Source organism: Tachyglossus aculeatus, chromosome 8 (assembly GCF_015852505.1).
Source record: "Tachyglossus aculeatus isolate mTacAcu1 chromosome 8, mTacAcu1.pri, whole genome shotgun sequence".
NCBI classification, from domain to species: domain Eukaryota; kingdom Metazoa; phylum Chordata; class Mammalia; order Monotremata; family Tachyglossidae; genus Tachyglossus; species Tachyglossus aculeatus.
In genome coordinates this window covers 4,142,285-4,166,868 of record NC_052073.1, presented here as the reverse complement: position 1 = coordinate 4,166,868, position 24,584 = coordinate 4,142,285, and the positions used below count along the sequence as shown (strand labels likewise).

The window sequence follows — 24,584 nt, the reverse complement described above, 5'->3', positions numbered from 1 at the left end:
CCCTCATCTGTAAAATGGGGATTAAGACTGAGCCCCCGTGGGACAACCTGATCACCTTGTAACCTTCCCAGTGCTTAGAACAGTGCTTTGCACATAATAAGCGCTTAATAAATGCCATTAAAAATAATAATAACTTTAGTGGAAGCAGCGTGCTGGAGGAGTGAGGGTGGGGGGAGAGGTGAAAATGGGGAGAGGGGCAAGAAAGTTTTGGATTGGATTCTAACCGCCCTGAAAGAGCAAGGAGTGTTTATTGTGGTTGAGAAGCTATTCTTGGCATGGAGCTGGTAAGGGGTTGGGGTGGGAGTTACACGGATACTGTTTTGAGTCCCAGCACAAATCTTCCCTTCTCTTTATGGATTTCGTCCTCTGAAGGGACTCCTTTGTTCAGGAAAAGAGCACGGCGGCGGATCACAATAACAGGGACAGAGGCAGCCAACGTTGATTTTCATTTTCTTATTAGGATTGTGTTGAGCTTTAATAAAGCGACGTCTCCTGCGGCCCTCTAAAAATACAGGACCGGATACGCCCTGTACTCAAACAATAATGATGGTGTGGGGCTGGGGTAAGATCATTTCCTCTGGAACAAAATAAAAAGCCTTCGGGATTCCCAATTGGAGGAAAATGTAGTAAAACAGCCTAAAGCTTCCTGTGTCAAACAGGTTGGATGGATTTGAGCTGCTTGGACACAAACCGGCAATTGTACTCAGAAGTGCAAACCGCTTTTAGAAAGGTCTTGGGACTTCACAGCTGCATTGTCCTTCTGATTTCATTCGCAACATTGATGAGAATAGTCTCTTTCCTTTGGCTCTCCCTTTCTCAGTCAGTCAATCGTATTTATTGAGTGCTTACTGTGTGCAGAGCACTGTACTAAGTGTTTGGGAGAGTACAATATAAGAAAAAAAGACACATTCCCTTCCCACAATGAGTCAGAGACTCCTTCCCTCCCTTCCCCTCTCCCACTTTTCCTCTTTCCCTTCCCTTTCCCTTCCCTCCTCACGTTTTCTCATTCCCTCCTCCCTTTCCTTTCCCCCCCTCCCTCCTGGATATGGGGGGATGAGTTTTCTCATTGACGTCCCTCCCCACGGATGGAGAGTGGGGGGGGAATGTGTCGGTGGGCCGGAGTTTCTCAGAGGGAGGTGGGAGATGGCGGCGTGGAGGGTGTTCTCGGGGAGGTGGGAGGTGGTGGGGAGAGAGGTTTGGACCCCAGCCTTGGGTCATCTGAGAACTTTGAGTACTGCTGTCCTCGTAGCCTTCTGGTTGCAGCCGAAGGTCACGATGGCTCTGTCGGTTGGAACACGCGGGATCAGAGCACAAGAGGTTCCCGCTTTTTGTCCGTGTCTTTAGCAGGCCCCTGTTAGGATCAGTTTTGGTTACAGCCTAGAGTGATTTTTTTTTTCCCCAGCTGGCCCCTGGGAGGGAGGGAGGGAATCTGGAGAACACTGGCCCCAGGACTGGGCGCAGAGCCCATTCCGGGCCTCCCCCGTCCGCTGTCCCGGAATGCTGGCCTGACATGTTTTTGTTATTCCTGGTGGGGCTGGGGGCTGGACCCGCTTCCCACCATGGACTGGGCCGGGGGGAGAACAGGAGGGCTTGCCCCTGCTTGAGGCGAGGGCAAAACCTTGGTGGGCATAACTGGCCTGCTGGGTGACCTTGAGCCAATCACTTAACCTCTCTGAACCTCAGTTTCCTCAATCCACCTCACTTTCACAGGGATGTTTTGAGGGCAAAGCGCAGAGATGCAGTGTAAAAGCAATCTGGAATTCTCAAACTCAAGGAATTGTTGGGGTCTTGAAGCTGGCAAGCGTAGTCACCCTGAAGGGGTGGGGGTCTGAAAACTATGTAGGGGTTGGGGGGAAGCAAGCTTGGAACCTCTGGATGGTCTCATCCCCTTCATGGGGTAGGGGTGGAAGCGTTTGGGGCTGAGGGGGCACCAGTGGGCCTCCGTTTCCTCAGAAGCCAGTTGTGACTAATGGTATTCATCATAAGCGCTTAGTACAGTGCTCTGCACACAGTAAGCACTCAATAAATACGATTGATGATCATGGGCTATGCCCACTTCTAGAGCAGGGGCACTTTGGTGCCTGGGGCAGCTGAGGCTGTGGGGTCGGATAGCTTTCTAATAATAATAATAATAATGGCATTTATTAAGCGCTTACTGTGTGCAAAGCACTGTTCTAAGTGCTGGGGAAGTTACAAGGTGATCAGGTTGTCCCACTGGGGGCTCACAGTCTTAATCCCCATTTTACAGATCAGGTAACTGAGGTACAGAGAAGTTAAGTGATCAGGTTGTCCCGCTGGGGGCTCACAGTCTTAATCCCCATTTTGCAGATGAGGTAACTGAGACCCAGAGAAGTGAAGTGACTTGCCCAAAGTCACACAGCTGACAATTGGCGGAGCCGGGATTTGAACCCATGACCTCTGACTCCAAAGCCCATGCTCTTTCCACTGAGCCACGCTGCTTCTAATAACAACAATAATAATAATGATACAGAGTGGCATTGGTTAAGTGATTACATATGCCATGCATTATATAAAGTGCTGAGGTCGAGTCATCCTAATCAAGTCAGACACAGTCGCTACCGCACAGTGAGGTCACAGTCTTAAGTAAAGGGAGAACAGGAATCGAATTCCCATTTTATAGATGAGGAAGCTGGGGCACAGAGAAGTTAAGTGTCTTGCCCATCACACAGAAGGCCAAAAAGGGATTAGAATCCAGATCCCCCTACTCCCAGGGCTAGTTTCTTTCCATTAGGCCATGCTCTTTCTCTTGGGGTAGGGTTCTCCCAGCTGTCCTTCCTGTTAAAAATCGATGGTTAGTACTGATAGAGCACCTACATTATTTTAATGTCTGTTTCCCCCTCTAGTTTGTCAGCTCCTTGTATATAACTGTTATATTGTACTTTCCCAAGCACTTAGTATAGTGCTCTACACACAGTAAGTGCTCAATAAATATGATTGACTGATTAGGACTGTACTAAGTGCTAGAGAGAGAATAGAAATAAAAGACACTATCCCTGGTAATAGTAATTGTGACTCCGTACTCTCTTGTACTCTCCCAAGTGCTCAGAACAGTGCTCCACACCCAATAAGCACTCAATAATAATTAAAAATAATTCTGGTATTTATTAAGTGTTTACCGTGTGCCAAGCACTGTTCCATTAATTGACTGTTTGATTAAATAAGGGAAGTGGACAGGCAGAAATAATTTCTAGTTTGTAAGAGCAGGAGGAAGGGCAGAATTTCAAGTCGAAATAGCAAGATTATGGAAAGGCAAGTGGATAAATAGTGTTGGTGGACTGATGTGTTACTAAGGAGAAGCAGTGTGGCCTAGTGGAGAGAGCACGGGCCTGGAAGCCAGAAGGACTTGGGTTCTAATCCTGACTCTGCCACTAGTGTGACCTTGGGCAAGTCACTTTTCTGTGGCTCAGTGACCTTATCTGTAAAGTGGGGATGAAGACTGTGAGCCCCAAGTGGGACAGAGACTGTGTCCAATCTGATAAGCTTATATCTGCTCCAGTACTTAGTACAGTGCCTGGCACATAGTAAGCACTTAAAGCATGCCATTTTATTATTATTCATTCGATCATATTTATTGAGTGCTTACTGTGTGCAGAGCACTGCACTAAGCGCTTAAGAGAGTCCTATACAACAATGAACAGATATATTCCCTACCCACAACAAGATTCCAGTCTAGAGGGGGGAGGCAGACATTAATATAAATAAATAAATTACAGCTATGTATTATTATTATAACCCCAGAGGGAGATGAATCAGAGAGGGTTTCCTGATGAAGGTGGGGCTTGGCTTCCTGGAGGCCTCAGAAGGGCTTTGATGATAGAGCTGTGGTCTGGTGGGTTTGATGGGGAGGCCAGGGGAACTGTAGGAATGAGGGATTTGAAATAAAGGGTGAGAAGTGAGGCCTGGGGAGAAGCTGAACTTGAAATAATAATAATAATGATGGCATTTGTTAAGCGCTTACTATGTGCAAAGCACTGTTCTAAGCGCTGGGGAGCTTACAAAGTGATCCAGTTGTCCCACGGGGGGGGGCTAACAGTCTTAATCCCCATTTTACAGATGAGGGAACTGAGACCCAGAGAAATGAAGTGACTTGCCCAAAGTCACACGGCTGACAATTGGCGGAGCCGGGATTTGAACCCATGACCTCTGGCTCCAAAGCCCGTGCCCTTTCCACTGAGCCACGCTGCTTCTTGAAAGGAACAGAGTGTGAGCTAGAGGTACCTAGTGGGGGAAAAAAGTGGTTTAGTCAGATGGGGTTGCTGGGGGCAGTGTTAACCCCTTGGGACTGTAGGACCTCTAATATGAATAATAATAATAGTTATGGTATTTAAGTGCTTACTATATGCCAGGCACCATTCTAAGCACTGGGGTGTATGCAAGCAAATTGGGATGGACACTGTTGCTGTCCAATGTAGGGCTCACAATCCTTATTTTATAGATGAGGTAACTGAGGCCCAGAGAAGTGAAGTGACTTACCCGAAGTCACACAGCAGACAAGTGGCGGAGCTGGGGATTAGAGACCCGTGGTCTGTCCACTAGGCCATGCCGCTTCTCCACACTGCTCTTTCTAGACTGTAAGCTTGTTGTGGTCAGGAAATATGCCGGTTATGTTATATTGTACAGGTGGATTGTAGAGGTGCCCTGTACACAGTAAGTGCTCAATAAATACGATTGTCTGACAGGCTGATTTACTGAAGGCTTTGAGACTGTTGGAGTCCAATCTGGGCTTCCGTTTCTTGCAGTGGTGGCATGTCCAGAGAAGAAGAAGCTGCTTAGAGAAGCAGCGTGGCTCAGTGGAAAGAGCCCGGGCTTGGGAGTCAGAGGTCATGGGTTCTAATCCCGGCTTCGCCACTTGTCAGCTGTGTGACTTTGGGCAAGTCACTTCACTTCTCTGTGCCTCAGTTCCCTCATCTGTAAAATGGGGATTAAGGTTGTGAACCCCACATGGGCCAACCTTGAATACCTTGTAGTCCCCCCCACCAGTTCTTGGCACATAGTAAGCGCTTAACAAATACCAACCTTATTATTATTATTATGTCCCCCACCTCAACCCCCACCTCGGCACTTTGGTGCAGCCGGGCATTCCCCTCTGAAACCAGGCCTGACACTTGGGGCCCAGAAGGGTTTGTTTTGGCCGACGGGATGGGGAGAGCCCCCCGCCCGGCCGCCTCCTGCCCTGTTCCCTTCCGTCCCTCCCAGGCAGCGGCTCCGCTGGAAACGGAGAGATTGTTGCCGGGGAAATCCGGCCGGGCCGTCTCTCCACAGGCGACCGAGGAAAGCGAGATACCGGCAAAATATCCCTTTTCCTCGGGAGGGGCATGGAAACCTCAGAGTTTCCAAGTCCGCGCGTTATCTCAAACAAAACACTTGTTCTGGGAGGACGTTATGAGCCAAAGGATGTCAGGAAAAGTATGTGTTCTTTGGAGTTGCGAATTCAAAGGAGATAGGGCCAAGGGGATGGGAGCTGGGAGAAAGAACCCCACATCCCCTCGCCCTCCCTTGCCACCAGGCAGACGGACCGTGCAGCCAGATGAAGTGCGGTGAGGCTAGAAGCAGCGTGGCCTAGTGGCAAGAGCACAGGCGTGGGAATCAGAAGGACCTGGGTTCTAATCCCGGCTCCACCGCTTGTCTGCTGTATGACCTTGGGCAAGTCACTTCACTTCTCTGGGCTTCATTTACCTCATCTGTAAAATGGGGATTACGATTGTGAGTTTAGGGACTACACCCAACCCGATTGGCTTGTATCCACCCCCAGCGCTTAGTACAGTGCCTGGCACAAAGTAAGTGCTTAACAAATACCACAATCATTATTAGTCTTATTATTACTAGGGCTGCATCCCGGAGCTACCATGTTCCACTGCCCCCCCACCCCATTTTGGCATTCATTCATTCATTCAATCGTATTTATTGAGCGCTTACTGTGTGCAGAGCACTGTCCTAAGTGCTTGGGAAGTACAAGTTGGTAACATATAGAGACGGTCCCTACCCAATAGCGGGCTCACAGTTTAGAAGGGGGAGATGGACAACAAAACAACACATATTAACAAAAGGAAATAAATAGAATAGTAAATATATACAACTAAAATAAATAGAGTAATAAATCTGTACAAATATATAGAGAGGTGCTGTGGGGAGGGGAAGGAGGTAGGGTGGGGGGATGAGGAGGAGGGGGAGAGGAAGGAGGGGCTCAGTCTGGGAAGGCATTCTGGAGGAGGTGAGCTCTCAGTAAGGCTTTGAAGGGAGGAAGAGAGCGAGCTTGGCGGATGTGCAGAGGGAGGGCATTCCAGGCCCCGGGGGAGGACGTGGGCCGGGGGTCGACGGTGGGACAGGCGAGAACGAGGCCCAGTGAGGAGGTTAGTGGCAGAGGAGCAGAGGGTGTGGGCTGGGCTGGAGAAGGACAGAAGGGAGGTGAGGTAGGAGGGGGCGAGGTGATGGACAGCCTTGAAGCCCAGAGTGAGGAGTTTTTGCCTGATGTGTAGGTTGGTAGCCACTGGAGATTTTTGAGGAGAGGGGTAAGATGTCCAGAGCGTTTCTGCACAAAGATGATCTGGGCAGCAGCATGGATTATAGATTGAAGTGGGGAGAGACAGGAGGATGGGAAATCGGAGATGAGGCTGATGCAGTAGTCCAGTCGGGTTAGGATGAGAGATTGAACCAGCAGGGTAGCGGTTTGGATGGAGAGGAAAGGGCGGATCTTGGCGATGTTGTGGAGGTGAGACCGGCAGGTTTTGGTGACGGATTGGATGTGAGGGCTGAACGAGAGAGTGGAGTCGAGGATGACACTAAGGTTGCGGGCTTGTGAGACGGGAAGGATGATAGTGCCGTCAACAGTGACGGGAAAATCAGGGCGAGGGAAGGGTTTGGTAGGGAAGATAAGGAGTTCAGTCTTGGACATATTGAGTTTTAGATGGCAGGCAGACATCCAGATGGAGATGTCTTGAAGGCAGGAGGAGACACGAGCCTGTAGGGAGGGAGAGAAAGCAGGGGCAGAGATGTAGATTTGGGTGTCATCAGCGTAGAGATGATAGTTGAAGCTGTGGGAGCGAATGAGTTCACCAAGGGAGTGTAGATAGAGAACAGAAGGGGACCAAGAACTGACCCTTAAGGAACCCCTACAGTAAGGGGATGGGAGGGGGAGGAGGAGCCTGCAAAAGAGACTGAGAATGAACTGCTGGAGAGATGAGGAGAAGAGGCATGACCCCGTCCCTCCCCAAGGCTCACCATCCTCTGGAGGTGGAGAGAGAGGTGACCTGGTTTATTCCAGAAAATCCTCCCCAGTTCCATCCCCAGCATTAGCCCAGTTGCCCTGCCCAGACTGGCTGCCCCCTCCCCACAGAGGGGTCTTGGACAAGACGCCACAATGACCCTCTCCCTCCGGTAGTGGACGGAAATCTTGAACATTGTGGTGTGGCTCGGCTCCCAGGATGCAGGTCAAGGACCCATTTTGTTTTCATGGTATTTGTTAAGTGCTTACTGTGTGTCAAGCACTGTACTAAGTGCTGGGGCAGATACAAACTAATCAGGTTGGACACGATCCGGTCCATGTCCCACATGGGGCTCACAGTCTTAAACCCCCGGCTCCCTCTGATCAATGTTTGATGTTCCCCATCCCTCTAATAATAATAATAATAATAAAAATGGTGTTTGTAAAGGGCTTACTATGTGCCAAGCACTGTTCTAAACTCTGGGGTAGATACAAGGTCTTCAGGTTGTCCCATGTGGGGCTCACAGTCTTTATCCCCATTTTACAGATGAGGTCACTGAGGCCCAGAGAAGTTAAGTGACTTGCCCAAAGTCACAGAGCTGATAAGAGCCAGGATTAGAACTCACGACCTCTGACTCCCAAGTCCGTGCTCTTTCCACTAAGCCACGCTGCTTCTCTAGGTCTGTTCCAACTAGCTGCCGCACTCTGGACCAACTGCAGGCTCCTCGAAGCAGGGAAATATTTGGCTTCTGGGGTCCTCTCCCAGTAGTAATAATTGTGGCATTTGTTACAGCGTTTACTATGTGCTAAGCACTGGGGTAGATACATTACAATCAGACTGCACAGAATCAATCGAACAGTGGTATTTATTGAGCACTTTCTACGTGCAGAGCACTGTACTAAGCCCTTGGAAGAGTACAGTACAACAGAATTAGCAGACACGTCCCCAGCTCATGATGAGTTTACAGGCTAGAGGGACAAGTTGGCTCACAGTCTAAAGGGGAGGGAGAACAGATATTTCATCCCCATTTTACAGATGAGGTAAGTGAGGCACGGAGAAATGAAGTGACTTTCCCAAGGTCACCCAGCGGGCAAGTAGCAGAGCGGGAATTAGAGTCCAGGTCCTCTGCCTGTCCGGGCCGGGCTCTTTCCATGCTAATCTGGTTTCATTGACCCTCAGGCCCTTGACCTGTTCCTCTGGGTAGTTTCTGAGTAAGATCGTTTTCTTCCCATTCCAACATACACGCACGTTACACACCCTCACACCAGTCACATATTCATCACAAATAATTTGTTAATGATGTGAATGATGTGAATGATGCGATGTTAATGATGAGTTTTGTTAATGATGTGCATTAATAACATTGATTGATTTTGGGAAGCAGCATGGCTGGGAAGCAGTGTGGCTTAGTGGAAAGAGCACAGGTTTGGGAGTCAGAGGTTGTGGGTTCTAATCCCAGGTCTGCCACTTAGCAGCTGTGTGACTTTGGGCAAATCACTTAACTTCTCTGTGCCTCAGTTACCTCATCTGTAAAATGGGGATTAAGACTGTGAGCCCCATGTGGAACAACCTGATTACCTTGTATCTACCCCAGCATTTAGAACAGTGCTTGGCACATAGTAAGCGCTTAACAATACCATTATTATAGAGAGAAGCAACGTGGCTCAGTGGAAAGGGCACGGGCTTTGGAGTCAGAGGTCATGGGTTTGAATCCCGGCTCCACCCCAAGTCTGCTGTGTGACCTTGGGCAAGTCACTTAACTTCTCTGAGCCTCAGTTACCTCATCTGTAAAAATGGGGATTAAGACTGTGAGCCCCTCGTGGGACAACTTGATCACATTGTATCCCCCCCGGCGCTTAGAACAGTGCTTTGCACATAGTAAGCGCTTAACAAATGCCATCATCATTATCATCATCATCATTTAGCTTTAATTCTATTTGTTCTGACGACTTGACACCTGTCCACATGTTTTGTTTTGTTGTCTGTCTCCCCCTTCTAGACTGTGAGCCCATTGTTGGATAGGGACCATCTCTATATGTTTCCAACTTGTACTTCCCAAGCTCTTAGTACAGTGCTCTGCACACAGTAAGCGCTCAATAAATATGATTGAATGAAATGAATGAAATATACCACAGACACTATGTACACTTCACACTCTACAAACCCTCACACCACTCACATGTTCACCACAAACACCATGCCCAGATCCCATCCACCACACATGCACATTCATACACCCGACAAACCATTCCACACCACGAACACCACACTCACTTCTCCTTGGTAATTATCCCCAAAGAACCAGGCCTCTGCAATTGGTTGAGGGAGCAGGGTTTGTTTTCAGAGTTAAATATTTCTCTGAGTTGGTCAGTTTTCTCTCTAAATATTAGCTCTGGAGACGGTAAAGCTGGCCTTGTTCCCGTGCTGGCTCTGAGGCCTAGAAAGCAGTGTTGAACACCCACCCCCACCCTCCTGGCCTGGATTGCCTCAGTTTCCCCACACTGGACTGCGTTATACTTTTTTTTTCTTTCACATCTGGATGGTGCCCACTCTGGCTGGGCATTTATTGGGTGCCCACCAGAGGCAGTGCAGTATACTAAGCTGTTGGGAAAGGACAACATATCTATTCTATTTATTTAATTTTGTTGGTATGTTTGGTTTTGTCCTCTGTCTCCCCCTTCTAGACTGTGAGCTCACTGTTGGGTAGGGACTGTCTCTATATGTTGCCATCTTGTGCTTCCCAAGCACTTAGTACAGTGCTCTGCACACAGTAAGTGCTCAAGAAATACAATTGATTGATTGATTGATTGACAACATGGACAAGTGGCATGTTCCCTACCCACTAATAATAATATAATAATAATGGCATTTGTTAAGCGCTTACTATGTGCAAAGCACTGTTCTAAGCACTGTGGGGCATACAAGGTGATCAGGTTGTCCCACGTGGGGCTCACAGTCTCAATCCCCATTTAACAGATGGGGTAACTGAGGCACAGAGAAGTGAAGTGACTTGCCCAAAGTCACACAGCTTACAAGTGGAGGAGCCGGTATTAGAACCCATGACCTCTGACTCCCAAGCCTGGACTCTTTCCACTGATCCATGCTGCTTCTCACTAGAAACTTTTTTTTTCTTTGTATTTGTTAAGCTCTTACTACGTAGCCAGGCACTGTACTAAGTGCTGGGGAAGATACAAGATAATAGGGTGGAACACAGTCTCCGTCCCCCCATAGGGTTTACAGTCTTAATCCCCATTTTACAGATGAGGTAACTAAGGCACAGAGCAGTTAAGTGACTTGCCAAAGGTCAGACAGCAGGCAAATGACAGAGCAGGATTGGAACCCAGGTCCTCCGACTCCCAGGCCTGTGCTCTATCCACTAGGCCATGCTGGTTGCACTCTAAGAGAGGAGGAGCAGTCCTTGCAGACTCCAACACCCCCCATCCTCTTCAAATGGTGGCTTGGGCCGTCCTCATTCATTCATTCATTCATTCAATCGTATTTATTGAGTGCTTACTGGGTGCAGAGCACTGTACTAAGCGCTTGGGAAGTACAAGTTGGCAACATATAGAGACGGTCCCTACTTAACAACGGGCTCACAGTCTACCTCCATCCCCTCGCCCCCTCCTACCTCACCTCCCTTCTGTCCTTCTCCAGCCCAGGCCGCACCCTCTGCTCCTCTGCCGCCTCTAACCTCCTCACTGTGCCTCGTTCTCGCCTGTCCCGCCGTCGACCCCCGGCCCACGTCCTCCCCCCGGGCCTGGAATGCCCTCCCTCCCCACATCCGCCAAGCTAGCTCTCTTCCTCCCTTCAAGGCCCTACTGAGAGCTCGCCTCCTCCAGGAGGCCTTCCCAGACTGAGCCCCCTCCTTCCTCTCCCCCTCGTCCCCCTCTCCATCCCCCACGTCTTACCTCCTTCCCTTCCCCACAGCACCTGTATATATGTATATATGTTTGTACATATTTATTACTCTATTTTACTTGTACATATCTATTCTAATTATTTTATTTTGTTAATATATTTGGTTTTGTTCTTTGTCTCCCCCTTCTAGCCTGTGAGCCCACTGTTGGGTGGGGACTGTCTCTATATGTTGCCAACTTGTACTTCCCAAGCGCTTAGTACAGTGCTCTGCACACAGTAAGCGCTCAATACTTGATTGATTGATTGATTGATTGATAGAAGGGGGAGATGCTGCCCCGTCCTCCGTCCAGCAGAGGCTCAGACACTGGGATGGCCGCTCTCCAGAATCTCTCTCCAGATCCATTCTCTCCTTGACTGTGTCTGTCTTCCCTCCCCCTGCTTCTCCCACACCCCTCAATCCCACCCCTACTTTCATCAGCGCTTAGAACAGTGCTTTGCATACAGTAAGCATTTAATAAATGCCATTATTATTATTATTATCTAGAATATGAGCCTGCTGTTGGGTAGGGATTGTGTCTACCTGTTGCCGAATTGTACTTTCCAAGCGCTTACTATAGTGCTCTGCACACAGTACATGCTCAATAAATACAATTGAGTGAATTCATTCATTCTGTTGAGCACATACTGTGTGCAGAGCACTGTACTGAGCACTTGGGAGAGTACAATATAACAATTAATAGACAATTTCCCTGCCCACAGCAAGCTTACAGTCTAGAGAGGGAGATAGACGTTAATATAAATACATGAATTACAGATGTGGATGTCAGTGCTGTAGGGCTGGGATGGGGGATGGATAAATGGAGCATGTCAGGGTGATGCAGAAGGGCGTGAGAGAAAAGGAGGGTTTAGTCAGGGAAGGCCTTTTGGAGGCAAGGGGCCTTTCAATAAGAGTTTGAAGGCTGGGGGCGAGAGCCATTCAATCAATCAATCAATCATATTTATTGAGCGCTTACTGTGTGCAGAGCACTGTACTAAACGCTTGGGAAGTACAAGTTGGCAACATATAGAGACAGTCCCCACCCAACAGTGGGCTCACAGTCTAGAAGGGGGAGACAGAGAACAAAACCAAACATATTAACAAAATAAAATAAATAGAATAGATATGTACAAGTAAAATAAATAAATAAATGGAGTAATAAATATGTAGAAACATATATACAGGTGCTGTAGGGAAGGGAAGGAGGTAAGATGGGGGGGATGGAGAGGGGACGAGGGGGAGAGGAAGGAGGGGGTTCACTGCCACTTCCCCAGGGCAACCCTTAGTGGACACCTTCCAGGGAAGCAGCTTGGCTCAGTGGAAAGAGCAGGGGCTTTGGAGTCAGAGGTCACGAGTTCGAATCCTGACTCCGCCACATGTCTGCTGTGTGACCTTGGGCAAGTCACTTAACTTCCCTGAGCCTCAGTTACCTCATCTGTAAAATGGGGATTAAGGCTTTGAGCCCCCCGTGGGACAACCCGATCACCTTGTAACCTTCCCAGTGCTTAGAACAGTGCTGTGCACATAGTAAGCGCTCAATAAATGCCATCATCATCATCAACCCCCCACCCCAACCTCACATTCTGGGGGGCCGAGTGTCGCTTCCTGGGGCGTTCCAGTTCTGATCCTGCTCCCAGCCCTGCGGGGCTGTGTCTGGGGACTAATAATAATAATAGTAATGGCATTTATTAAGCACTTACTATGGGCAAAGCACAGTTCTAAGTGCTGGGGAGGTTACAAGGTGATCAGGTTGTCCTACGGTGGGCTCACAGTCTTAAACCCCATTATATAGATGAGGTAACTGAGGAACAGAGAAGCGAAGTGACTTGCCCAAAGTCACACAGATGACAATTGGCAGAGCCGGGATTTGAACCCACGACCTCTGACTCCAAAGCCCATGCTCTTTCCACTGAGTCATGCTGCTTCTTATCAGTCCTGAATCACTGTCCCTTTGCTCCACATCTGCTCCTCCCGACCTCCCTCCCCCAGCCCCCCTGCTCAGAATTCCCGGGGGAGTTCCCCCCCGCTTCCCAGCCCACTGCCATCCCTCCACAATCAAGGGTAGCGGTGGCTACCTAGTGAGCCAGGAAGTGGCCAGAATTGGGGTTTGGGTTGGGAAGACTCAGCTGTGTGAATAGTGTCTGTCTGCCGGCCGGCTTCCCCCACTAGACACCCCGCCTCTCGAGGGCAGGGTCCGTGAGGACCATCTCAACCGCTCTGCACTCGATCGATACCATCGTTGATCCGTTGATTGGAAGACGTCGAGGCCGGAGAAATTAGAGGGGTCAGGGAAGAGAGAGATCCACCTTGGATAAATGCATAGCGCCGTGTCCGCTCGCTGTCCGTTCCGTCCCCCCGAGGGTAACGCTTTCCGCATGTGAGCCTGATGGCCGACTCGGGCCCCCGGTAGCCACCAGGCCACTGACCCCAGGTGCAGGAGGTTTTAATCTGACCGTCCCTTCTGACCAAGCGGTCAGTCAACCTCTCTCTCCAGTGGGTGGGAGTGCGACCCCTCCCCATATAAACCTGCACCCCCGGCCCTCCGTGAAATTCCAGTGAAATTTTCCAGTCTGCATTGCCAAGTCCTGGCCCTGGCGGGTCCCCAGAGGCCGCGGCTGAGGAAGATCGTCATCATCATCAATCGTATTTATTGAGCACTTACTATGTGCAGAGCACTGTACTAAGCGCTTGGGAAGTACAAATTGGCAACATATAGAGACAGTCCCTACCCAACAGTGGGCTCACAGTCTAAAAGGGGGAGACAGAGAACAAAACCAAACATACTAACCAAATAAAATAAATAGAATAGATATGTACAAGTAAAATAAATAAATAGGGTAATAAATATGTACAAACATATATACATATATACAGGTGCTGTGGGGAAGGGAAGGAGGTAAAATGGGGGGGATGGAGAGGGGGACGAGGGGGAGAGGAAGGAAGGGGCTCAGTCTGGGAAGGCCTCCTGGAGGAGGTGAGCTTTCAGCAGGGCCTTGAAGGGTTCATTCATTCAGTCGTATTTATTGAGCACTTATTGTGTGCAAAGCACTGTATTGAGTGCTTGGGAGAGTATAACAACAAACAGACACATTGGGTCCTTGAAGTTGGCTGGACACTTTTGGTGCCAAGGAGAAATGGGGGACAGTCCTCCTGAGCATCCTGGTGCCACATGGGGGACAGTCCTGGGCTGAGTGGCCGGGGGGTGACCGGGGCATCGCTCAGGGTCAAGTGGTCACTGGCTTTGGCTGAGGGCAGCTGGCAAGGTGGATGGATGGACCAGAGGTGCCTGGGAAAGCGAGGGAGGCAAGATGCTCGGGGTCATTGGGACCGGCGCTTGCCTCTGCATGGAAGCATCGACCTCAATTCCTGCCTTTCGTGCCGGGCTCAGTAGGGTAACAGGAGAGGGGGCACTGAATATTTTGGGGAAGTCAGAGTGGAGGAAACAAATATTTCCTCTTCAGGAGGCCGTGTGCAAACACGGACCCTAAATGAAGGAACGAAGCCAAACTGGAGGGGAGTGGGATTCTCACCTGGGTCCCTGAGGCCCTGAAGCCCTGCCTGCAAATGTGAGTGTGTGTGTGTGTGCGCGTGCGTAATAATAATAATAATAATGTTGGTATTTGTTAAGCGCTTACTATGTGCTAAGCACTGGGGAGGATACAAGGTGATCAGGTTGTCCAACATGGGACACAGTCTTAATCCCCATTTTACAGATGAGGTAACTGAGGCACAGAGAAGTTAAGTGGCTTGCCCAAGGTCACACAGATGTCAAGAAGCAGCGTGGCTTAATGGAAGGAGCCCGGGCTTTGGAGTCAGAGGTTATGGGTCTGAATGCTGACTCTGCCGCATGTCTGCTTTGTGACCTTGGGCAAGTCACTTAACTTCTCGGAGCTTCAGTGACCTCATCTGTAAAATGGGGATGAAGACTGTGAGCCCCCCGTGGGACAACCTGATCACCTTGTATCCCCCCAGCACTTAGAACAGTTCTTTGCACATAGTAAGCCCTTAAAAAATGCCATTATTATTATTATTATTATTATTATTATTATTATTATTATTATTATTATTATGTGGCTGAGCGGGGATTCGAACCCATTACCTCTGACTTACAAGCCCGCGCTCTTTACATTGAGCCACGCTGCTTCTCCTAATGTGTATGTGCCCTCCACACTGCAGCTCTGAAGCTCGTTGTGAGCAGGGAATGTGTCTGTTTATTGTATTGTACTCTCCCGAGTGCTTAGTACAGTGCTGTGCACACAGTAAGGGCTTAAGAGAATCAGCATGGTGTAGTGGATAGAGCATGGACCTGGGAATCAGAAGGTCATGGGTTCTAATCCCAGCTCCGCCACTTGTCTGCTGTAACTTCTCTGTGCCTCAGTTATTTCGTCTGGAAAATGGGGATTGAGACTGTGAGCCCCACGTGGGACAGGGACTGTGTCCAACCTGATTTGCTTGTATCCACCCCAGTGCTTAGTACAGTGCCTGGCACATAGTAAGAGCTTTTACAAATACCACCATTATTATTAATTATTAGTAAATAGGATAGAATGAATGGCTGAATCTCTCCTAAGTGTGTGTGTGTGTAAGGGACACAATCCCTCTCCCCTTTCCAGATCCCTGTGTGGATGCATGTGTGTGTACGCGCATGCCACACTGCAGCTCTCCGTGTCACAGCTCGGCCTGCAGATTCATTCATTGAGAAGCAGCATGGCATAGTGGATAAAGCATGGGCCCAGGAATCAGGAGGTCATGGAGTCTAATCCCAGCTCCACCATTTGTCTTCTGTGTGGCCTTGGGCCAGTCGCTTCACTTCTCTGGGCCTCAGTTATCTCACCTGTAAAATGGGGATTAAGACTGAGCCCTATGCGGGGCAGGGACGATGTCCAACCCAATTTGCTTGTGTCCACCCCAGTGCTTAGTACGGTGCCTGGCACATAGCGCTTTACAAATATTATTATTATTCATTCATTCAATCAATCATATTTATTGAGCGCTTTCTGTGTGCAAAGCACTGTACTGAGCACTTGGGAGCGTACAACAGAACAATAAACAGACACCTTCCCTTCCCAGATGTGTGTGTGTATCTGAGTGGAGAGTCTTGGAGGCACTGGGGGGGTGGGAGGGGTGGGATGGAGCGGAGATTGAACTGATGTCCAGTCACCCCCCCACTCCCTAGCCCTGGGCAAGTGAGGGCAGCAGTGCCCTGTGGGGATGTGTCCCCGAACCAGGGCGAGTGGGGAGATTCCCGTTCCCCGGGTGGGGATGGGGATAAGTCTCCGGCCATGGCTTCCTTGGGGATGTGCTCTGCACATAGTAAGCACTCAATAAATACGATTGATGATGATAACTGCATTCAGGACGGGTGGGGGATCCCTGGCTGGCTCCAACCCGGTCACCCCAAGCTGCCGTGGCACCACATGCCCCGTCCTAGCCAGGGTCTGGAATGCAGACCCCAAGCCTGGACTGGTCTCCCTGTCCGGTCCATTCTGCTGCTCGACTCCCTCTGCACTTTAGGGGAAGGGGGAGCGTCTCTGTCCAAGGCAGTGAGACCCTTCCCCAGTAGATAGGCCAGAGAGGGCCCAATGGGTGAGCCTGGGTCACCAAGGAGATTAACGTCTCTCTCCACTTCCTTTGCAGTGGTCCGGCAGTCCGGAGTCATGGAGCTGTTCCTGGGCGAGTACAAGTCTGTGCAGCAGGACTACGGCCTGCACGTCCGGCTCTCGGGGGAGTCGGCCCAGGTGCCACGGACCGCTCCCAGCGCCAAGGCGGGGTCCTACGGGGTCAGCATCCGAGTCCAGGGCATCGACGGCCACCCCTACCTCGTGCTGAACAACGCCGAGCGTGGCCGGCTCCTCCCCGAGAGCGCCCAGCCCCAGCCCCTGCCGCTCCGTGGGGGGCCTGGACCGGCTGACCGGGTGAACGAGGCGTGGTCTGCCAGCCACCCGCCCACCCTGCCCGGTGCCAGGTGGGGCCCCGGGGCGCCCCGCCCCTCCGAGGACTCGTCCGGCGCCCCAGAAGGCGGGGAAGAGCCGCCCGAGCCCCCGCAGCAGGACGAGGCGGAGGGCCAGTCCCTGGCGGAGGGGCCGGGGGAGAGCCCTGGGCCCACCAGCCCCCAGGCCCGAAGCCCCGCGGAAGGCGAGAAGCTGGGACAGGGGGTCCGCAGCGGCCTGCCGAAGCCCCCCAGCCCGCCCCTGCTCCCGGGCAGCCCGGCCCCCTCCGGGGACCCCAAAAGTCCAGGCGCCCGGGACGGAGGGTCGGAGGGGCCGGGATCCCCCGATGGCAGCCGGGATGCCGGGACCCCGCGGCCGGACCTCCTCCCCTTCCGCCGGCAGGACTCGGACGGGTCCCGTTCCCGCAGGTCCTCCGCCTCGTCGGCCGCAACCGCGCCGCCCGGCGCCCCCTCCCCGCCCCGGCTCCCGGCGGGCGAGCGGGAAGGCGCGCTCCACGCCAACAACGTCAACCGGCACGAGAACCGGCGCTACATCCCCTTCCTGCCGGGCACCGGGCGGGACGTGGACACGGGGTCACTGTCCGGCGTGGACCAGCTGATCGAGAAGTTCGACCAGGGCGGCGCCCGGCGGCGGGGCCGGTCCGGGAAGCGGGGCCGCGTCCGGCCGGGCGACTGGAAGAGGTCCCGCAGCGTGGACAGCGTGGACGGCCTCTTCCCCTTCAGCCTGCGGGGAGACCCGGCCTACCTGGACGAGTTCAGCCGTAACCTGGGCAAGTCCACCGAGCACCTCCTGCGCCCGTCCCAGGTGTGCCAGCAGCAGAAGCCCCACGACCGCCGGCCCGCCGGGAGACCCCCCTCCGGCCGGGCCTCGGACCCCCCGGAGGCGCCCGGGAAGCAGAAGCAGCAGCCGCGGCAGCGCCCCGAAAACAAAGCGGTTCCTGACCGGAAGGCGGGAAAGCTGCCCGCGCTCCCGGCCCAGGCCAGGAAGGGGGATGACGAAGTCAGGTCGGCCACCGCCACGCTGCAGCTACAAAACCACGTCTCTGCTGCCCCACCCGAATCCACCACCAAGAAAATCTCCCTGAAGACGTTTCCAGCGGCCCCGGGTACCCAGGTCAGTCGGTCGCTCAGTCGATTGTGTTTGTTGAACGCTTATCGTGTGGAGAGTGCTGTACTGAGCGCTTGGGAGAGTGCAATAGGACAATAAACGGATCCATTCGCTGCCCACAACAAGCTTACAGTCTAGAGGGGAGCTCGTCAGTTGATTGGCCGACTGGGGGGTTTGCTGAGCGCCTACTCTGTGGGCAGAGCACTGTACTGAGTGCTCGGGTCAGTGCCACAGTGGTAGTGGGTGCCATCACTGCCTTCAAGGGCACGAGAGAATCAATGGGCTAGGGGAACGAGGAATCAATCAATCAATCAATCGTATTTATTGAGCGCTTACTGTGTGAAGAGCACCGTACTAAGCGCTTGGGAAGTACAAGTTGGCAACATATAGAGATGGTCCCTACCCAACAGTGGGCTCACAGTCTAGAAGAGTGGGAGGAAGACACAAGAAAATAATAATAATAATAATGTTGGTGTGTGTTAAGCGCTTACTATGTGCCGAGCACTGTTCTAAGCGCTGGGGTAGGTACAGGGTAATCAGGCTGTCCCACGTGGGGCTCACAGCCTTAATCCCCATTTTACAGATGAGGTAACTGAGGCACCGAGAAGTGAAGTGACTTGCCCAAAGTCACACAGCTGAAAAGTGGCAGAGCCGGGATTAGAACCCTCGACCTCTGACTCCTAAACCCGCGCTCTTTCCACTAAGCCACAAAGTGGCAGATTCCTTCATTCAACCATATTTATTGAGCTCCTACTGTGTGCAGAGCACTGTACTAAGCGCTTGGGAAGTACAAGTTGGCAACGTATAGAGACGGTCCCTACCCAACAACAGGCGCAAGGCTGGTGTGGGCAGAATTATTGAGCCAGGAGTAGGGTGGCTGAAACCTTAGAAGGATAATAGAGCAGTCATAATGATGGCCCTTATTAAGCGCTTAGTACAGTGCTCTGCACACAGTAAGTGCTCAATAAATACGATTGATGATGACGAAGGGCATAGTCATTCATTCATTGTTGTATTTATTGAGCGCTTACTGTGTGCGGTATCACAAGCCAAGATGGGTAGATCCAAGACGGTCAGACCGGGCCCCGGCTCTGTCCCTCCGGAAGCTTAGGCCTGAGACGGAGGACAGGTATTTTACCTTGAGGGAACAGTCACTCAGAGAGGTGGAGTGACTTACCTGAGGTCACACAGCCAGCCTGACTAGAGCTCAATCAGTTAATCAGCGGTAGAGAAGCAGCACGGCCCAGTGGCTAGAGCACGGGATTGGGAGTCAGAAGGACTTGAGTTCTAATTCTGGCTCTGCCGCCTGTATGCTGTGTGACCTTGGGCTAGTCACTTTACTTCTCAGGGCCTCAGTTACCTCATCTGTAAATTGGAGATTAAGAATGTGAGCCTTATGTGGAATAGGGACTGTGTCAAACTCGATTATCTTGTATCCACCCCAGGGCTTAGAACAGTGCCTGGCATATAGTGAGTGCTTAGCAAATACCATTTAAAAAAATTGAACATTTACTTTGTGCATTAAGGCTTTTAAGGTCACATCTCCTCCAAGAGGTCTTCCGTGATTAAGCCCTCTTCCTCTCCCATCTGCTTCGTCTGTACCCTTTGGGTATCTGATATTCATCCCACCCTCAGCTCCTCAGCACTTAAGTACATTTCTGTAAATTATTTATATTAATGCCTGTCTCCCCCTCTGGACTGTAAGTTCATTGTGGACAGGGGACGTGGAGTTGGAGGCCGTGGATTCTAATCCCAGCTCCGCCACTTGTCAGCCGTGTGACCTTGGCCAAGTCACTTCTCTGGGCCTCAGTTACCTCATCTTTAAAATGGGGATAAAGACCATGAGCCCCACGTGGGACAACTTCATTACCTTGTATTTCCCCCAGTGCTTAGAACAGTGCTTGGCACATAGTAAGTGCTTGACAAATACCGTGATGATGATAATAATAATAATAATGGCATTTGATAAGCACTTACTATGTTCAAAGCACTGTTCTAAGTGCTGGGGGGGATACAGTGATGATGATATGTTTACCAGTTCTGCTCCCAGGTGCTGAGTACAGTGCTTGGCATATAGTAAATGTCCAATAAATACCATTTATTGATTAATTGCAGAGCACTGTACTAAGCACTTAGGAAGAACTGGTAGCCATACTCCCTGCCCACCAAGAGCTTAAAATCTTCAGGGGGAGACAGACATTGCAATAGATTAGGGACAGAGGAGTATAAGAATATTTACATAAGTATCGTGGGGCTGAGGAGGGTCTCCTGACCCCCCAAACCCCAGGCTTTTGTCACGAAACCGAGCGCCTGGCAGAAAGAGCTTGCAAAACCGTGCAGTTTCCGGAAATTTGGACCCAGGGAGAGCCCTGTCTGGAGGATTGTGGGGAGGTGAGGCGGGTGGGAGAGATCCAGGCCAGATGCCAGGAATTGTGACATCATTCCCGGGCCAGACTGGAGCTGCCAACAGTGAATGCAGAAGCCGCCTCTGCTCCAGGCAGGAATTTCCTCCCCCTGAGGCCCAGGAACCCTCCCCACCCCCAGAGCCCTTTCAGAGCAGTTGGTCAGTCAGTCAATCATATTTATTGAGCGCTTCCTGCATGCAGAGCACTTTACTAAGCACTTGGGAGAGTACACTGTAGCAGACACATTTCCTGCCAACAACAAGCTTACAGTCTACAGGGGGAGACAGGCAATAAAATAATTATGCATCTGGACATAAGTGCTGTGGGGTTGAAAGTGAAATGAATATCAAGTGCTTAAAGGGTACAAATAATACTAATAATGTTGATGAGTATTTGTTAAGCCCTTACTATGTGCCAAGCACTGTTCTAAGCACCTGGGGTAGATACAAGGTAATCAGGTCCCACGCGGGGCTCACAGTCTTCATCCCCATTTTACAGGTGAGTTAACTGAGGCACAGAAAAGTGAAATGACTTGCCCAAAGTCACACAGCTGAGAAGCGACAGAGGTGGGATTAGAACCTGCATCCTCTGACTCCCAAGCCCGGGCTCTTTCCACTAGGCCACCCCGCTTCTCTAATCCGTATGCATAAGCGATGCAGAAGGGAGAGGGAATAGGGGAAATGAGGGCTTTAGTCAGGGAAGGCGTCTTGGAGGAGATGATTTTAATAAGGCTTTGAACATGGGGAGAGTGGTGGCCTGTCACATATAAAGGGGGTGGAATTTCCAGCCCAGAGGGAGTCGGCAGCAGGACCCGATGGAGAAAGTCCGGGTCAGGCAGCTGGGATAATTTAATCCTGGCTCTGCCACCACCTTGAGTGAGTCACTTCACCTCTCTGGGCCCCAGGTTCCTTCTGTGTAAAAAGGGGATAATTGTACCTGCCTCTCCCCACCTCACAGGGATGTTATGAGGCTATAGGAGGCCAATGCTTTAGAAAAATAAAAGCCCTCTACAAACCCATGGTGCTACTATCATTATTATTATTGCTGTTGTTGTTATTGTTATGGCTACCGTCGCCATCATCATCGTCATTCGTCCAGATGAAAGAGTTTCGGGGTTCAGGGCCCTGCCAAGGTCTGCGTTCCCTTCAAACTCAGCTCATCTTACCTAAAGAAACTGCTTCTCGTCTCAGGTCCGGGAGGAGGAGAGGGGAAGGCAGGGAGAGGCAGGAGAGGCGATGAGAGGAGGCGAGCAGGGCCAGAGGTGAAAGGACAGGAAATGGCGAGAGACCAGAGCCAGGAGACAGAACGTGAGGCAGCCGGGTGCTGGCTGGCATCCTGGACTCCCAGGTTGCACCCTTGGTTTGGGGGGCCAGGAGGAATCACTGATTTTCCTAAGAGCACCCTTATGGGGCCCTCTTGAGTGACCTCCAGGAAAGTGGAGCGTCCAGAAAGGGTCTAGGCATCTGGTGATTGTCATGGGCGGTCATCAGCTCTTCGGCCGTGGGCCCGACCAGGGCGGTGCCACCCATGGGGAAACTGCAGCTCTGTCCAAGAGCCTGTCTGTGATCCATGCTTGCATTTTACCCAGATGATGCCCCCCTCTCAGATCCCTTTTGGGCTGCCACTGCTACCACCCTTGCCCAAAGCGTCTTTGCTGGCTGCCCTGGCCTCCGAGGCCCCTGTGTTTCCAGGGACGGGGGTTTAAGGAATTGACTAGGCACTTAGTAGGTGCTTGGAAAAGCTTGGCCCCCAGAGGAGAAGAGAGCTATTCCTACGTCTCCCCCATCCTGAAAAAAACCCTGTCTTGATCCCACCTCCCCTTCTAGTTATCGCCCTATCTGCCTCCTACCATTCCTTTCCAAACTCCTTGAACGAGTCGTCTACACCCGCTGCCTCGAATTCCTCAACGCCAACTCTCTCCTCAACCCCCTCCAATCTGGCTTCCGTCCCCTACATTCCACCGAAACTGCCCTTACAAAGGTCACCAATGACCTCCTGCTTGCCAAATCCAATGGCTCCTACTCTATCCTAATCCTCCTTGACCTCTCAGCTGCCTTCGACACTGTGGACCACCTCCTTCTCCTCAACACGCTGTCCAACCTTGGCTTCACAGACTTTGTCCTCTCCTGGTTCTTCTCTTATCTCTCCGGCCATTCATTCTCAGTCTATTTTGCAGGCTCCTCCTCCCCCTCCCATCCCCTTAATGTAGGGGTTCCTCAAGGGTCAGTTCTTGGTCCCTTTCTGTTTTCTATCTACACTCACTCCCTTGGTGAACTCATTCACTCCCACGGCTTCAACTATCGTCTCTACGCTGATGACACCCAAATCTACATCTCTGCCCCCGCTCTCTCTCCCTCCCTTCTGGCTTGTGTCTCCTCCTGCCTTCAAGACATCTCCATCTGGATGTCTGCCCGCCATCTAAAACTCAATATGTCCAAGACTGAACTCCTTATCTTCCCTCCCAAACCCTGCCCTCTCTCTGACTTTCCCATCACTGTTGACGGCACTACCATCCTTCCCGTCTCACAAGCCCGCAACCTTGGTGTCATCCTCGACTCTGCTCTCTTGTTCACCCCTCACATCCAATCCGTCACCAAAACCTGCCAGTCTCACCTCCGCAACATCGCCAGGATCCGCCCTTTCCTCTCTATCCAAACCCCTGCCCTGCTGGTTCAATCTCTCATCCTATCCCGACTGGATTACTGCATCAGCCTCCTCTCTGATCTCCCATCCTCCTGTGTCTCCCCACTTCAGTCTGTACTTCACGCTGCTGCCCGGATCATCTTTGTGCAGAAATACCCTGGGCATGTTACTCCCCTCCTCAAAAATCTCCAGTGGCTACCAATCAACCTGCGCATCAGGCAAAAACTCTTCTCTCTCGTCTTCAAGGCTGTCCATCCCCTCGCCCCCTCCTACCTCACCTCCCTTCTCTCCTTCTCCAGCCCAGCCCGCACCCTCTGCTCCTCTGCCGCTCACCTCCTCACTGGGCCTCGTTCTCGCCTGTCCCGCCGTCAACCCCCGGCCCACGTCCTCCCCCTGGCCTGGAATGCCCTTCCTCCGCACATCCGCCAAGCTAGCTCTCTTCCTCGCTTTAAAGCCCTTCTGAGAGCTCACCTCCTCCAGGATGCCTTCCCAGACTGAACCCCCTCCTTCCTCTCCCCCTCCCCCCTGCCCTACCTCCTTCCCCTCCCCACAGCACCTGTATATATGTTTGTACAGATTTATTACTCTATTTTACTTGTACATATTTACTATTCTATTTTGTTAATATATTTTGTTTTGTTGTCTGTCTCCCCCCTTGTAGACTGTGAGCCCGTTGTTGGGTAGGGACCATCTCTATATGTTGCCAACTTGTACTTCCCAAGTGCTTAGTACAGTGCTCTGCACACAGTAAGTGCTCAATAAATACGATTGAATGAATGAATGAATACCCTCTCGTAGGGAGTAAGAAGCAGCGTGGCCTATTGGATAGGGCACGGGCCTGGGACTTAGAGGATCTGGATTCTAATCCTGGCTCTTCCTTGGGCCTGCTGAGTGGCTTTGGGCAAGACACTTCACTTCTGTGTCTCAGCCTCATCTGTGAATTGAGCATCTAAAACCTATTCTCCTTCCTACTTAGACTGTGAGTCCTGTGTGGGACAGGGACTATGTCTGACCTAATTATCCTATATTCATTCATTCATTCAATCGTATTGATTGAGCGCTTACTGTATGCAGAGCACTGTACTAAGCGCTTGGGAAGTAGAAGTTGGCAACATATAGAGACGGTCCCTACCCAACAACAGGCTCACAGTCTAGGAGGGGGAGACAAACAACAAAACAAAACACGGAGGCAGGTGTCAAAATCATCAGAACAAATGGAATTATAGCTATATGTACATCATTAACAAAATAAACAGAATAGTAAATATGTACAAGTAAAATAAATGGAGTAATAAATCTGTACAAATATATACAAGTGCTGTGGGGAGGGGAAGGAGGTAGGGCTTGGGGGATGGGGAGG

The 24,584-nt window shown here is 51.2% G+C and overlaps 1 protein-coding gene across 3 annotated transcripts in view; it reads left to right on the top strand.

Moving 5' to 3' along the window:
* The window catches only part of CGNL1 (cingulin like 1), an 89,494-nt gene that overhangs the window by 18,373 nt on the left and 46,537 nt on the right, over positions 1–24,584 (top strand). For all 3 annotated transcript variants that reach the window (XM_038750152.1, XM_038750153.1, XM_038750151.1), the window contains exon 2: positions 16,756–18,182. In XM_038750152.1, the coding sequence (XP_038606080.1) occupies positions 16,776–18,182 (1,407 nt within the window). In that variant the 5' untranslated portion in view covers positions 16,756–16,775. The remainder of the gene's footprint in view (positions 1–16,755; positions 18,183–24,584) is intronic.